Source organism: Oncorhynchus tshawytscha, unplaced genomic scaffold (genome assembly GCF_018296145.1).
Source record: "Oncorhynchus tshawytscha isolate Ot180627B unplaced genomic scaffold, Otsh_v2.0 Un_contig_106_pilon_pilon, whole genome shotgun sequence".
Classification (NCBI taxonomy): Eukaryota; Metazoa; Chordata; class Actinopteri; order Salmoniformes; family Salmonidae; genus Oncorhynchus; species Oncorhynchus tshawytscha.
In genome coordinates, this window is record NW_024609636.1 from 40,001 (window position 1) to 55,000 (window position 15,000).

A 15,000-nucleotide genomic window follows, 5' to 3' on the forward strand; every position below is an offset into this window, starting at 1 on the left:
GCCGCTAACCAACAATGCAGTTAAAAAAAATACGGATAAGAATAAGAGATAAAAGTAACAAGTGATTAAAGAGCAGCAGTAAAATAACAATAGACTATATACAGGGTATTACGGTACAGAGTCAATGTGGAGGCTATATACAGGGGGTACCGGTACAGAGTCAATGTGGAGGCTATAATACAGGGTGTTACGGTACAGAGTCAATGTGGAGGCTATAATACAGGGTGTTACGGTACAGAGTCAATGTGGAGGCTATAATACAGGGTGTTACGGTACAGAGTCAATGTGGAGGCTATATACAGGGGGTACCGGTACAGAGTCAATGTGGAGGCTATATACAGGAGGTACCGGTACAGAGTCGATGTGGAGGCTATATACAGGAGGTACCGGTACAGAGTCAATGTGGAGGCTATATTCAGGGGTACCGGTACAGAGTCCATGTGGAGGCTATATACAGGGGGTACCGGTACAGAGTCAATGTGGAGGCTATATACAGGGGTACTGGTACAGAGTCAATGTGGAGGCTATATACAGGGGTACCGGTACAGAGTCCATGTGGAGGCTATATACAGGGGGTACCGGTACAGAGTCAATGTGGAGGCTATATACAGGGGGTACCGGTACAGAGTCAATGTGGAGGCTATATACAGGGGGTACCGGTACAGAGTCCATGTGGAGGCTATATACAGGGGGTACCGGTACAGAGTCAATGTGGAGGCTATATACAGGTACTGGTACAGAGTCAATGTGTGGGGGCACCGGTTAGTTGAGGTAATATGTACATGTAGGTAGAGATATTAAAGTGACTATGCATAGACGACAACAACAGAGAATAGCAGTGGTGTAAAAGGGGGGGCAATGTGAATAGTCTGGGTAGTCATTTGATTAGATGATCAGGAGTCTTATGGCTTGGGGGTGTAAGCTGTTTAGAAGCCTCTTGGACCTAGACTTGGCGCTCCGGTACCGCTTTCCGTGGAGTAGCAGAGAGAACAGTCTAATGACTAGGGTGGCTGGAGACTTTGACAATTTTTAGGGCCTCCCTCTGACACCGCCTGGTATAGAGGTCCTGGATGGCAGGAAGCTTGGTCCCGGTGATGTACTGGACCGTACGCACTACCCTCTGTAGTGCCTTGTGGTTGGAGGCCGAGCAGTTGCCATACCAGGCAGTGATGCAACCAGTCAGGATGCTCTCGATGGTGCAGCTGTAGAACCTTTTAAGGATCTGAGGACCCATGTAAAATCTTTTCAGTCTCCTGAGGGGGAATAGATTTTGTCGTGCCCTGTCTTGGTGTGCTTGGACCATGTTAGTTTGTTGGTGATGTGGACACCAAGGAACAACCTGCTCAACCTGCTCTGAACCTGCTCCACTGCAGCCCCGTTGATGAGAATGAGGGCATGCTTGGTCCTCTTTTTCCTGTAGTCCACAATCATCTCCTTTGTCTCGTTGAGGGAGAGGTTGTTGTCCTGGCATCACATTGCCAGGTCTCCGACCTCCTCCCTATAGGCTGTCTCATCATTGTCGGTGATCAGGCCTACCACTGTTGTGTCATCGGCAAATTTAATGATGGTTTTGGAGTCGTGCCTGGCCGTGCAGTCATGAGAGAACAGGGAGCACAGGAGGGGACTGAGCATGCACCCCTGAGGGGCCCCTGTGTTGAGGATCAGCATGGCGGATGTGTTGTTACCTACCCTTACCACCTGGGGTGGCCCGACAGGAAGTCCAGGATCCAGTTGCAGAGGGAGGTGTTTAGTCCCAGGTTCCTTAGCTTATTGATGAGCTTTGAGGGCACTATGGTGTTGAATGCTGAGCTGTAGTCAATCAATAGCATTCTCACATAGGTGATCATTTTGTCCAGGTGGGAAAGGGCAGTGTGGAGTGCAATGCATCATCTTTGGATCTGTTTGTGCGGTATGCAAATTGGAATGGGTCTAGGGTTTCTGGGATAATGGTGTTGATGGGAGCCTTGACCAGCCTTTCAAAGCACGTCATGGTAACAGATGTAAGTGCTACGGGTCGGAAGTCATTTAGGCAGGTTAACTTAGTGTTCTGGGCACAGGCACTATGGTGGTCTGCTTAAAACATGTTGGTATTACAAACTCGGACAGGGAGAGGTTGAAAATGTCAGTGACAACACTTGCCAGTTGGTCAGCGCATGCTCTGAGTATGTGTCCTGGTAATCCGTCTGTCCCTGCGGCCTTGTGAATGTTTACCTGTCTAAAGGTCTTACTCACATCGGCCGCAGAGAGCGTGATCACAGTCTTCCAGAACAGCTGGTGCTCTCATGCATGTTTCAGTGTTATTTGCCTCGAAGCGAGCATAGAAGTAGTTTAGCTCGTCTGGTAGGCTCGTGTCACTGGGCAGCTCTCAGCTGTGCTTCCCTTTGTAGTCTGTAATGGTTTTCAAGCCCTGCCACATCCGACCACATCCGACGAGAGTCAGAGCCGGTGTAGTACGATTCGATCTTAGCCCTGTTTTGAAGCTTTGCCTGTTTGATGGTTCGTCGGAGGGCAGAGCGAGATTTCCTATAAACTTCTGGGTTAGAGTCCCGCTCCTTGAAAGCAGCAGTTCTAGCCTTTAGCTCAGTGTGGATGTTTCCTGTAATCCATGGCTTCTGGTTGGGGTATGTACGTAAGGACACTGTGGGAACGACGTCCTCGATGCACTTGTTGATGAAGCCAATGACTGACGTGGTGTACTCCTCAATGCCATGAGAGTAATCCCGGAAAATATTCCAGTCTGTGCAAAACAGTCCTGTAGCTTAACATCAGCTTCATTTGACCACTTTTTTATTGATCTAGTCACTGGTGCTTCCTGCTTTAATTTTTGCTTGTAAGCAGGAATCAGGAGGATAGAATTATGGTCAGATTTGCCAAATGGAGGGAGAGGGAGAGCTTTGTATGTGTCTCTTTGTGAGGAGTAAAGGTGGTCCAGAGTTCTTTTCTCCCTGGTTGCACATTTAACATGCTGATAGAAATTTTGTAAAATGGATTTAAGTTTCCCTGCATTAAAGTCCCCGGCCACTAGGAGCGCCGCCTCTGGGTGAGCGTTTTCTTGTTTGCTTATGGCGGAATACAGCTCATTCAATGCTGTCTTAGCCTCTGACTGTGGTAGTATGTAAACAGCTATGAACAATACAGATGAAAACTCTCTCTGTAGGTAGTGTTGTCTACAGCTTATCATGAGAAACTCTACCTCAGGCGAGCAATAGCTCGATACTTCCTTAGATATCGTGCACCAGCTGTTATTTACAAAAATACATAGTTCCGCCTCCCTTTGTCTTACCTGACGCTGCTGTTCTATCCTGCCGGTTCAGCATGTAACCAGCCAGCTGTATGTTGATAACGTCGTAGTTCAGCCACGACTCCGTGAAGCATAAGATGTTACAGTTTTTAATGTCCCGTTGGTAGTTTAATCTTCCGCGTTGGTCGTCGAGTTTATTCACCAAAGATTGCACGTTTGCTACCAGAATGGAGGGAAGTGGGGGTTTATTTCGATTGTCTACGAATTCTCAGAAGACAGCCCGCTCTTTGGCCCCTGTCTCTCCACCTCCTCTTCATGCAGATAACGGGGATCGGGGCCTGTTCTCGAGGTATATATCCTTCTCTTCTGGCTCGTCAGAGTGATGAAAGGGAAAAAAGGATTCTGCCAGTCCGTGGTGAGTAATCACAGTCCTGATGTCTAGAAGTTATTTTCAGTCATAAGAGATGGTACTGGCAACATTATGTACAAAATAAGTTAAAAAAAGACGGTGTGTGTGTGTATGTTTTCCTGCCTTATTCAGACCAGAATGTCCTAACAAGGTCGGAAAACAAGAACAATTTTGAAAAGTCTGGACTTTTTTCATGTCCTGAATGAATTAAAATGCTGTTTTTGTCTTAATAGTTAGTTTTAGGCTTTGGAGTTGAGGTTAGGTGTTGGGTTAGGAGTTATGGTTAGGGGGTTAGGGACTGTGTGTGTGTGTGTGTGTAATTGCAGTGCGGTGTAATTGCAGTAATTGCAGTGTTGCAGTGCTGAGTACTCTCATCAAGTCTGGGTTGCCAAGGTAACAGATGTACAGTCTGACTGTGTCACATTAGTGCATCTCTGCCTGTAAGAGAGAGAAGGAAGACTTGTTCAGCCCAGGTCAGATACATAAGACGAGACGGCAAGTGGCAGTATAAGGAGATTTAGAACTCTGTTTAGAACTACCTCTATCTCCCCTTTATCTCTATATCTCCCTCTATCTCCCCTCTCCCTCTATCTCCCCTTTATCTCTATATCTCCCTCTATCTCCCCTTTATCTCTATCTCCCCCTCTATCTCCCCTCTCCCTCTATCTCTATCTCCCCTTTATCTCTATCTCATCCTCTCCCTCTATCTCCCTCTATCTCCCCTTTATTTCTATCTCTATCTCCCTCTATCTCCCCCTCTATCTCTATCTTATCCTCTCCCTCTATCTCCCTCTATCTCCCCCTCTATTTCTATCTCTCTCTATCTCCCCTCTATCTCTATCTCATCCTCTCCCTCTATCTCCCTCTATCATTATCTCTCCCTCTATCTCCATCTATCTGTCCCTCTATCTATATCTCTCCCTCTATCTCTCTCCCTCCCTCTCTCTCCCTCTATCTCTCTATATCTCTACATCTCCCTCTACCTCCCTCACAATATTGAATTGATTTTGGTTGTCAACGCAGCCAGATATGAACATTTATAGAAGATGTATCTACTACTTGGATAGTTCCATCTGAGACACTGGCTTCATCCCATTCTTTATCTTCTGGTTGGATAGTTCCATCTGAACCACTGGCTTCATCCCATTCTTTAACTTCTGGTTGGATAGTTCCATCTGAACCACTGGCTTCATCCCATTCTTTAACTTCTGGTTGGATAGTTCCATCTGAGACACTGGCTTCATCCCATTCTTTAACTTCTGGTTGGATAGTTCCATCTGAGACACTGGCTTCATCCCATTCTTTAACTTCTGGTTGGATAGTTCCATCTGAACCACTGGCTTCATCCCATTCTTTAACTTCTGGTTAGATAGTTCCATCTGAGACACTGGGTTCATCCCATTCTTTAACTTCTGGTTGGATAGTTCCATCTGAACCACTGGCTTCATCCCATTCTTTAACTTCTGGTTGGATAGTTCCATCTGAGACACTGGCTTCATCCCATTCTTTATCTTCTGGTTGGATAGTTCCATCTGAGACACTGGCTTCATCCCATTCTTTATCTTCTGGTTGGATAGTTCCATCTGAACCACTGGCTTCATCCCATTCTTTATCTTCTGGTTGGATAGTTCCATCTGAAACACTGGCTTCATCCCATTCTTTATCTTCTGGTTGGATAGTTCCATCTGAACCACTGGCTTCATCCCATTCTTTATCTTCTGGTTGGATAGTTCCATCTGAGACACTGCTTCATCCCATTCTTTATCTTCTGGTTGGATAGTTCCTTCTGAGACACTGGGTTCATCCCATTCTTTAACTTCTGATTGGATAGTTCCATCTGAACCACTGGCTTCATCCCATTCTTTATCTTCTGGTTGGATAGTTCCATCTGAGACACTGGGTTCATCCCATTCTTTATCTTCTGATTGGATAGTTCATCCCATTCTTTATCTTCTGGTTGGATAGTTCCATCTGAACCACTGGCTTCATCCCATTCTTTAACTTCTGGTTGGATAGTTCCATCTGAGACACTGGGTTCATCCCATTCTTTAACTTCTGGTTGGATAGTTCCATCTGAACCACTGGCTTCATCCCATTCTTTAACTTCTGATTGGATAGTTCCATCTGAGACACTGGGTTCATCCCATTCTTTATCTTCTGATTGGATAGTTCATCCCATTCTTTAACTTCTGGTTGGATAGTTCCATCTGAACCACTGGCTTCATCCCATTCTTTAACTTCTGGTTGGATAGTTCCATCTGAACCACTGGCTTCATCCCATTCTTTATCTTCTGGTTGGATAGTTCCATCTGAACCACTGGCTTCATCCCATTCTTTATCTTCTGGTTGGATAGTTCCATCTGAACCACTGGCTTCATCCCATTCTTTAACTTCTGGTTGGATAGTTCCATCTGAACCACTGGCTTCATCCCATTCTTTATCTTCTGGTTGGATAGTTCCATCTGAACCACTGGCTTCATCCCATTCTTTATCTTCTGGTTGGATAGTTCCATCTGAACCACTGGCTTCATCCCATTCTTTATCTTCTGGTTGGATAGTTCCATCTGAACCACTGGCTTCATCCCATTCTTTATCTTCTGGTTGGATAGTTCCATCTGAACCACTGGCTTCATCCCATTCTTTAACTTCTGATTGGATAGTTCCATCTGAACCACTGGCTTCATCCCATTCTTTAACTTCTGGTTGGATAGTTCCATCTGAACCACTGGCTTCATCCCATTCTTTAACTTCTGGTTGAGCAGGAGGCAGGTTATTATGCTATTTTTATTCTATTTAAAAAGTGATATTGAATTGTTTTTGGTTGCCAACGCAACCAAATATCGACATTTGAAGGATATGCTTCTTCTGTTTGGATAGCTCCATCTGTGCTGAGTCTGGCTTCAATTCCAGTTTGGATAGCTCCATCTGTGCTGAGTCTGGCTTTAATTCCAGTTTGGATAGCTCCATCTGTGCTGAGTCTGGCTTTAATTCCAGTTTGGATAGCTCCATCTGTGCTGAGTCTGGCTTTAATTCCAGTTTGGATAGCTCCATCTGTGCTGAGTCTGGCTTTAATTCCAGTTTGGATAACTCCATCTGTGCTGAATCTGGCTTTAATTCCAGTTTGGATAGCTCCATCTGTGCTGAGTTTGGCTTTAATTCCAGTTTGGATAGCTCCATCTGTGCTGATTCTGGCTTTAATTCCAGTTTGGATAGCTCCATCTGTGCTGAGTCTGGCTTTAATTCCAGTTTGGATAGCTCCATCTGTGCTGAGTCTGGCTTTAATTCCAGTTTGGATAGCTCCATCTGTGCTGAGTCTGGCTTTAATTCCAGTTTGGATAGCTCCATCTGTGCTGAGTCTGGCTTTAATTCCAGTTTGGATAGCTCCATCTGTGCTGAGTCTGGCTTTAAATGCAGTTTGGATAGCTCCATCTGTGCTGAGTCTGGCTTTAATTCCAGTTTGGATAGCTCCATCTGTGCTGAGTCTGGCTTTAATTCCAGTTTGGATAGCTCCATCTGTGCTGAATCTGGCTTTAATTCCAGTTTGGATAGCTCCATCTGTGCTGAGTCTGACTTTAATTCCAGTTTGGATAGCTCCATCTGTGCTGAATCTGGCTTTAATTCCAGTTTGGATAACTCCATCTGTGCTGAATCGGGCTTTAATTCCAGTTTGGATAGCTCCATCTGTGCTGAATCTGGCTTTAATTCCAGTTTGGATAACTCCATCTGTGCTGAATCGGGCTTTAATTCCAGTTTGGATAACTCCATCTGTGCTGAATCGGGCTTTAATTCCAGTTTGGTTAATTAATATATGGTTGATGGGATTCAGGTCTCCATGTCAACTAAAAAATTGAAGGACTGAATCAAATCAGACTTGAAATGCTCCTTAAATACAGTTTGATTTGATTGAATCCTATTTCTAAATGTTATCCGATTCCTAAACACATCTTGAAACCCTGGGTCAATATGTTTCGTCTAGTTTCAGATGAATCCTGGACTGAACCTGAAACAACAGCTGTTGACTTCCCTAATGCTGTACAGGCCTAAATAGCTTCATAGATGCTGTGTGATTGATACGGTACGGTGCCTCATAGATGCTGTGTGATTGATACAGTACGGAGCCTCGTAGATGCTGTGTGATTGATACAGTACGGAGCCTCGTAGATGCTGTGTGATTGATACAGTACGGAGCCTCGTAGATGCTGTGTGATTGATACAGTACGGAGCCTCGTAGATGCTGTGTGATTGATAAGAGTAAGGAGCCTCGTAGATGCTGTGTGATTGATACAGTACGGAGCCTCGTAGATGCTGTGTGATTGATACAGTACGGAGCCTCGTAGATGCTGTGTGATTGATAAGAGTAAGGAGCCTCGTAGATGCTGTGTGATTGATACAGTACAGAGCCTCGTAGATGCTGTGTGATTGATACAGTACGGAGCCTCGTAGATGCTGTGTGATTGATACAGTACGGAGCCTCGTAGATGCTGTGTGATTGATACAGTACGGAGCCTCGTAGATGCTGTGTGATTGATACAGTACGGAGCCTCGTAGATGCTGTGTGATTGATACATTGATACGGAGCCTCGTAGATGCTGTGTGATTGATAAGAGTACGGAGCCTCGTAGATGCTGTGTGATTGATAAGAGTACGGAGCCTCGTAGATGCTGTGTGATTGATAAGAGTACGGAGCCTCGTAGATGCTGTGTGATTGATAAGAGTACGGAGCCTCGTAGATGCTGTGTGATTGATACAGTACGGAGCCTCGTAGATGCTGTGTGATTGATACAGTACGGAGCCTCGTAGATGCTGTGTGATTGATACGGAGCCTACGGATGCCTCGTAGATGCTGCTGTGATTGATACAGTACGGAGCCTCGTAGATGCTGTGTGATTGATACAGTACGGAGCCTCGTAGATGCTGTGTGATTGATACAGTACGGAGCCTCGTAGATGCTGTGTGATTGATGAGTACGGAGCCTCGTAGATGCTGTGTGATTGATAACAGTACGGAGCCTCGTAGATGCTGTGTGATTGATAAGAGTACGGAGCCTCGTAGATGCTGTGTGATTGAGCCGGAGCCTCGTAGATGCTGTGTGATTGATAAGAGTACGGAGCCTCGTAGATGCTGTGTGATTGATAAGAGTACGGAGCCTCGTAGATGCTGTGTGATTGATAAGAGTACGGAGCCTCGTAGATGCTGTGTGATTGATACAGTACGGAGCATCGTAGATGCTGTGTGATTGATACAGTACGGAACCTCGTAGATGCTGTGTGATTGATACAGTACGGAGCCTCGTAGATGCTGTGTGATTGATACAGTACGGTGCCTCGTAGATGCTGTGTGATTGATACAGTACGGTGCCTCGTAGATGCTGTGTGATTGATACAGTACGGTGCCTCGTAGATGCTGTGTGATTGATACAGTACGGTGCCTCGTAGATGCTGTGTGATTTATAAGAGTACGGAGCCTCGTAGATGCTGTGTGATTGATACAGTACGGAGCCTCGTAGATGCTGTGTGATTTATACAGTACGGAGCCTCGTAGATGCTGTGTGATTGATACAGTACGGAGCCTCGTAGATGCTGTGTGATTGATACAGTAAGGAGCCTCGTAGATGCTGTGTGATTGATACAGTACGGAGCCTCGTAGATGCTGTGTGATTGATACAGTACGGAGCCTCGTAGATGCTGTGTGATTGATACAGTACGGAGCCTCGTAGATGCTGTGTGATTGATACAGTACGGAGCCTCGTAGATGCTGTGTGATTGATAAGAGTACGGAGCCTCGTAGATGCTGTGTGATAGATACAGTCCAGTTTACATTTAATTTGCTCTGTTGAACCTACACTTTAGAATAACTTTGATAGCAACAGTGAATCTATCAAGTGGAGATGTCTCAGCAATCAATGTCACTTTTAACACATTGGTAATTGTCAGTGAGGAACATCCCAGCTAAGAAAGGCTGGGTTTGGATATAAACCCCTGGATGGGAGACTGAATGGATGGCTATAGATAGATGATCTCTGCAGTAGGAGGCGCTGTCCAGCCTCTTGTTTTACAAAAATCTTATAGTGGATATTACTTTGTAGATCTGACGTTGTTTTAAAGGTACAAATTCAACATATTTTATACTAGGTTTGTCTATGTTGAAAATTGGTTACCGTGATGACCTAGCAGTTAAGAGCATTGGGCTAGTATTTTATCTTTATTTAACCAGGCAAATCAGTTAAGAACAAATTATTATTTACAATGACGGCCTACAGGGGAACAGTGGGTTAACTGCCTTGTTCAGGGGCAGAATGACAGATTTTTACCTTGTCAGCTCAGGGGATTCGATCTAGCAACCTGTCGGTTACTAGTCCAACACTCTAACCACTAGGCTACCGGCCACCACGAAAGGTGACTGTTTGATTTGATCTAGGTGAAAAATCTGTCGAATGCCCCAAGCAAGTCTAGGCTGAAAAATCTGTCGATGTGCCCTGGATAAGAGCTAAATGACTCCCTACTGTAAGTCTCTCTGGATAAGAGAATCAGCTAAATGACTCTACTGTCAGTCTCTCTGTATAAGAGAGTCTGCTAAATGAATCCCTACTGTAAGTCTCTCTGGATAAGAGAATCAGCTAAATGACTCCCTACTGTAAGTCTCTCTGGATAAGAGAATCAGCTAAATGACTCCCTACTGTAAGTCTCTCTGGATAAGAGTCAGCTAAATGACTCCCTACTGTAAGTCTCTCTGGATAAGAGTCTGCTAAATGACTCCCTACTGTAAGTCTCTCTGGATAAGAGAGTCTGCTAAATGACTCCCTACTGTAAGTCTCTCTGGATAAGAGTCTGCTAAATGACTCCCTACTGTAAGTCTCTCTGGATAAGAGTCTGCTAAATGACTCCCTACTGTAAGTCTCTCTGGATAAGAGAGTCTGTTAAATGACTCCCTACTGTAAGTCTCTCTGGATAAGAGAATCAGCTAAATGACTCCCTGCTGTAAGTCTCTCTGGATAAGAGAGTCTGCTAAATGACTCAATTGTAATCCTGTAGTTGAAATATTACCCACAAAACAACAGTGTAAATTGATTACTTCTTTCAAATCCAAATCCACGTGATTCCACGTCACAAGACGTTGACAAATGAAACTAGAACATTGTTGATTTAAACAGTTTGTGGTCAGTGGGAGATCTCTATTATCTCAACTTTTCTTAAACTATCTCTGATCAGCACCATTAACAGGGACTGTTAGGCCAGACTATCTCTGATCAGCACCATTAACAGGGACTGTTAGGCCAGACTATCTCTGATCAGCACCATTAACAGGGACTGTTAGGCCAGACTATCTCTGATCAGCACCATTAACAGGGACTGTTAGGCCAGACTATCTCTGATCAGCACCATTAACAGGGACTGTTAGGCCAGACTATCTCTGATCAGCACCATTAACAGGGACTGTTAGGCCAGACTATCTCTGATCAGCACCATTAACAGGGACTGTTAGGCCAGACTATCTCTGATCAGCACCATTAACAGGGACTGTTAGGCCAGACTATCTCTGATCAGCACCATTAACAGGGACTGTTAGGCCAGACTATCTCTGATCAGCACCATTAACAGGGACTGTTAGGCCAGACTATCTCTGATCAGCACCATTAACAGGGACTGTTAGGCCAGACTATCTCTGATCAGCACCATTAACAGGGACTGTTAGGCCAGACTATCTCTGATCAGCACCATTAACAGGGACTGTTAGGCCAGACTATCTCTGATCAGCACCATTAACAGGGACTGTTAGGCCAGACTATCTCTGATCAGCACCATTAACAGGGACTGTTAGGCCAGACTATCTCTGATCAGCACCATTAACAGGGACTGTTAGGCCAGACTATCTCTGATCAGCACCATTAACAGGGACTGTTAGGCCAGACTATCTCTGATCAGCACCATTAACAGGGACTGTTAGGCCAGACTATCTCTGATCAGCACCATTAACAGGGACTGTTAGGCCAGACTATCTCTGATCAGGGACTGTTAGACCAGGCCCAGTCAACTCCTGCTGAGATTGAGGCTGTCCTAACATGGACACCGTCAGGGACTATTAGAGAATGATTCTGGGAATGTCCACACTGTCCCGCCCCTTCTCAACATCAAGCCTCCTGATTGGCTGAGTGGACGCGAGAAGCAGCTTCCCATCCAGTAAACTCACCTCTGATTGCAGAGCTGACAGGCGAAGCAGTCCAGGTGATAGACGTTCTCTTTAGCTCTCATCACCATCTCAAAGGCTGGGATCAGCTTACTGCAGGCCGCACAGTTCCCTGTTACCCCAAACAACCTGTGGAAGAGACAGGAGGAAAGGCTGGGATCAGCTTACTGCAGGCCGCACAGTTCCCTGTTACCCCAAACAACCTGCGGAAGAGACAGGAGGAAAGGCTGGGATCAGCTTACTGCAGGCCGCACAGTTCCCTGTTACCCCAAACAACCTGTGGAAGAGACAGGAGGAAAGGCTGGGATCAGCTTACTGCAGGCCGCACAGTTCCCTGTTACCCCAAACAACCTGTGGAAGAGACAGGAGGAAAGCACTGTTAGAACAGGAGAGAACAGACCTCCTGTAGACACCTAGCATGATAGAAATAGATAGAGACCCAGGAGAGAACAGACCTCCTGTAGACACCTAGCATGATAGAGATAGATAGAGACCCAGGAGAGAACAGACCTCCTGTAGACACCTAGCATGATAGAGATAGATAGAGACCCAGGAGAGAACAGACCTCCTGTAGACACCTAGCATGATAGAGATAGATAGAGACCCAGGAGAGAACAGACCTCCTGTAGACACCTAGCATGATAGAAATAGATAGAGACCCAGGAGAGAACAGACCTCCTGTAGACACCTAGCATGATAGAGATAGATAGAGACTCAGGAGAGAATCACTAGCAGGAAAACTATCGGCTCATGAGATCATAGAAAACAATAATCTATTGGATAGAACGACAAACTTCTTCAGGCACTTATAGTTCCTGAGTGCTTGTTCACATGATCAAACCGCATGTCTCTCTGGTCTGTCAGTAAGAGATCCTGATAACTACATGTCTCTCTGGTCTGTAGGTAAGAGATCCTGATAACTACATGTCTCTCTGGTCTGTCGGTAAGAGATCCTGATAACTACATGTCTCTCTGGTCTGTCAGTAAGAGATCCTGATAACTACATGTCTCTCTGGTCTGTAGGTAAGAGATCCTGATAACTACATGTCTCTCTGGTCTGTCAGTAAGAGATCCTGATAACTACATGTCTCTCTGGTCTGTAGGTAAGAGATCCTGATAACTACATGTCTCTCTGGTCTGTCAGTAAGAGATCCTGATAACTACATGTCTCTCTGGTCTGTCAGTAAGATGATCTGGTCTGAGGTAACTAACTACATGTCTCTCTGGTCTGTCAGTAAGAGATCCTGATAACTACATGTCTCTCTGGTCTGTAGGTAAGAGATCCTGATAACTACATGTCTCTCTGGTCTGTCAGGTAAGAGATCCTGATAACTACATGTCTCTCTGGTCTGTCAGGTAAGAGTCTGATAACTACATGTCTCTCTGGTCTGTAGGTAAGAGATCCTGATAACTACATGTCTCTCTGGTCTGTAGGTAAGAGATCCTGATAACTACATGTCTCTCTGGTCTGTAGGTAAGAGATCCTGATAACTACATGTCTCTCTGGTCTGTAGGTAAGAGATCCTGATAACTACATGTCTCTCTGGTCTGTAGGTAAGAGATCCTGATAACTACATGTCTCTCTGGTCTGTAGGTAAGAGATCCTGATAACTACATGTCTCTCTGGTCTGTAGGTAAGAGATCCTGATAACTACATGTCTCTCTGGTCTGTAGGTAAGAGATCCTGATAACTACATGTCTGGTCTCTGATAACTACATGTCTGGTCTGTAGGTAAGAGATCCTGATAACTACATGTCTCTCTGGTCTGTAGGTAAGAGATCCTGATAACTACATGTCTCTCTGGTCTGTAGGTAAGAGATCCTGATAACTACATGTCTCTCTGGTCTGTAGGTAAGAGATCCTGATAACTACATGTCTCTCTGGTCTGTAGGTAAGAGATCCTGATAACTACATGTCTCTCTGGTCTGTAGGTAAGAGATCCTGATAACTACATGTCTCTCTGGTCTGTAGGTAAGAGATCCTGATAACTACATGTCTCTCTGGTCTGTAGGTAAGAGATCCTGATAACTACATGTCTCTCTGGTCTGTAGGTAAGAGATCCTGATAACTACATGTCTCTCTGGTCTGTCGGTAAGAGGCCCTGATAACTACATGTCTCTCTGGTCTGTAGGTAAGAGATCCTGATAACTACATGTCTCTCTGGTCTGTAGGTAAGAGATCCTGATAACTACATGTCTCTCTGGTCTGTTGGTAAGAGATCCTGATAACTACATGTCTCTCTGGTCTGTAGGTAAGAGATCCTGATAACTACATGTCTCTCTGGTCTGTCGGTAAGAGATCCTGATAACTACATGTCTCTCTGGTCTGTTGGTAAGAGATCCTGATAACTACATGTCTCTCTGGTCTGTAGGTAAGAGATCCTGATAACTACATGTCTCTCTGGTCTGTAGGTAAGAGATCCTGATAACTACATGTCTCTCTGGTCTGTAGGTAAGAGATCCTGATAACTACATGTCTCTCTGGTCTGTAGGTAAGAGATCCTGATAACTACATGTCTCTCTGGTCTCTGATAACTACATGTCTCTCTGGTAAGAGGAGGCCCTGATAACTACATGTCTCTCTGGTCTGTAGGTAAGAGATCCTGATAACTACATGTCTCTCTGGTCTGTAGGTAAGAGGCCCTGATAACTACATGTCTCTCTGGTCTGTAGGTAAGAGATCCTGATAACTACATGTCTCTCTGGTCTGTTGGTAAGAGATCCTGATAACTACATGTCTCTCTGGTCTGTTGGTAAGAGATCCTGATAACTACATGTCTCTCTGGTCTGTTGGTAAGAGATCCTGATAACTACATGTCTCTCTGGTCTGTCGGTAAGAGGTCTCTCCTGATAACTACATGTCTCTCTGGTCTGTAGGTAAGAGATCCTGATAACTACATGTCTCTCTGGTCTGTAGGTAAGAGATCCTGATAACTACATGTCTCTCTGGTCTGTAGGTAAGAGATCCTGATAACTACATGTCTCTCTGGTCTGTAGGTAAGAGATCCTGATAACTACATGTCTCTCTGGTCTGTAGGTAAGAGATCCTGATAACTACATGTCTCTCTGGTCTGTAGGTAAGAGATCCTGATAACTACATGTCTCTCTGGTCTGTTGGTAAGAGATCCTGATAACTACATGTCTCTCTGGTCTGTAGGTAAGAGAT

General features: G+C 45.0%; 1 protein-coding gene across 4 annotated transcripts in view; it reads right to left on the reverse strand.

The window, feature by feature from the left end:
- lmo3 (LIM domain only 3) overlaps nt 1-15,000 on the reverse strand; it is a 133,659-nt gene that overhangs the window by 21,785 nt on the left and 96,874 nt on the right. For all 4 annotated transcript variants that reach the window (XM_042316544.1, XM_042316545.1, XM_042316546.1 and 1 more), the window contains exon 3: nt 11,838-11,963. In XM_042316544.1, the coding sequence (XP_042172478.1) occupies nt 11,838-11,963 (126 nt within the window). The remainder of the gene's footprint in view (nt 1-11,837; nt 11,964-15,000) is intronic.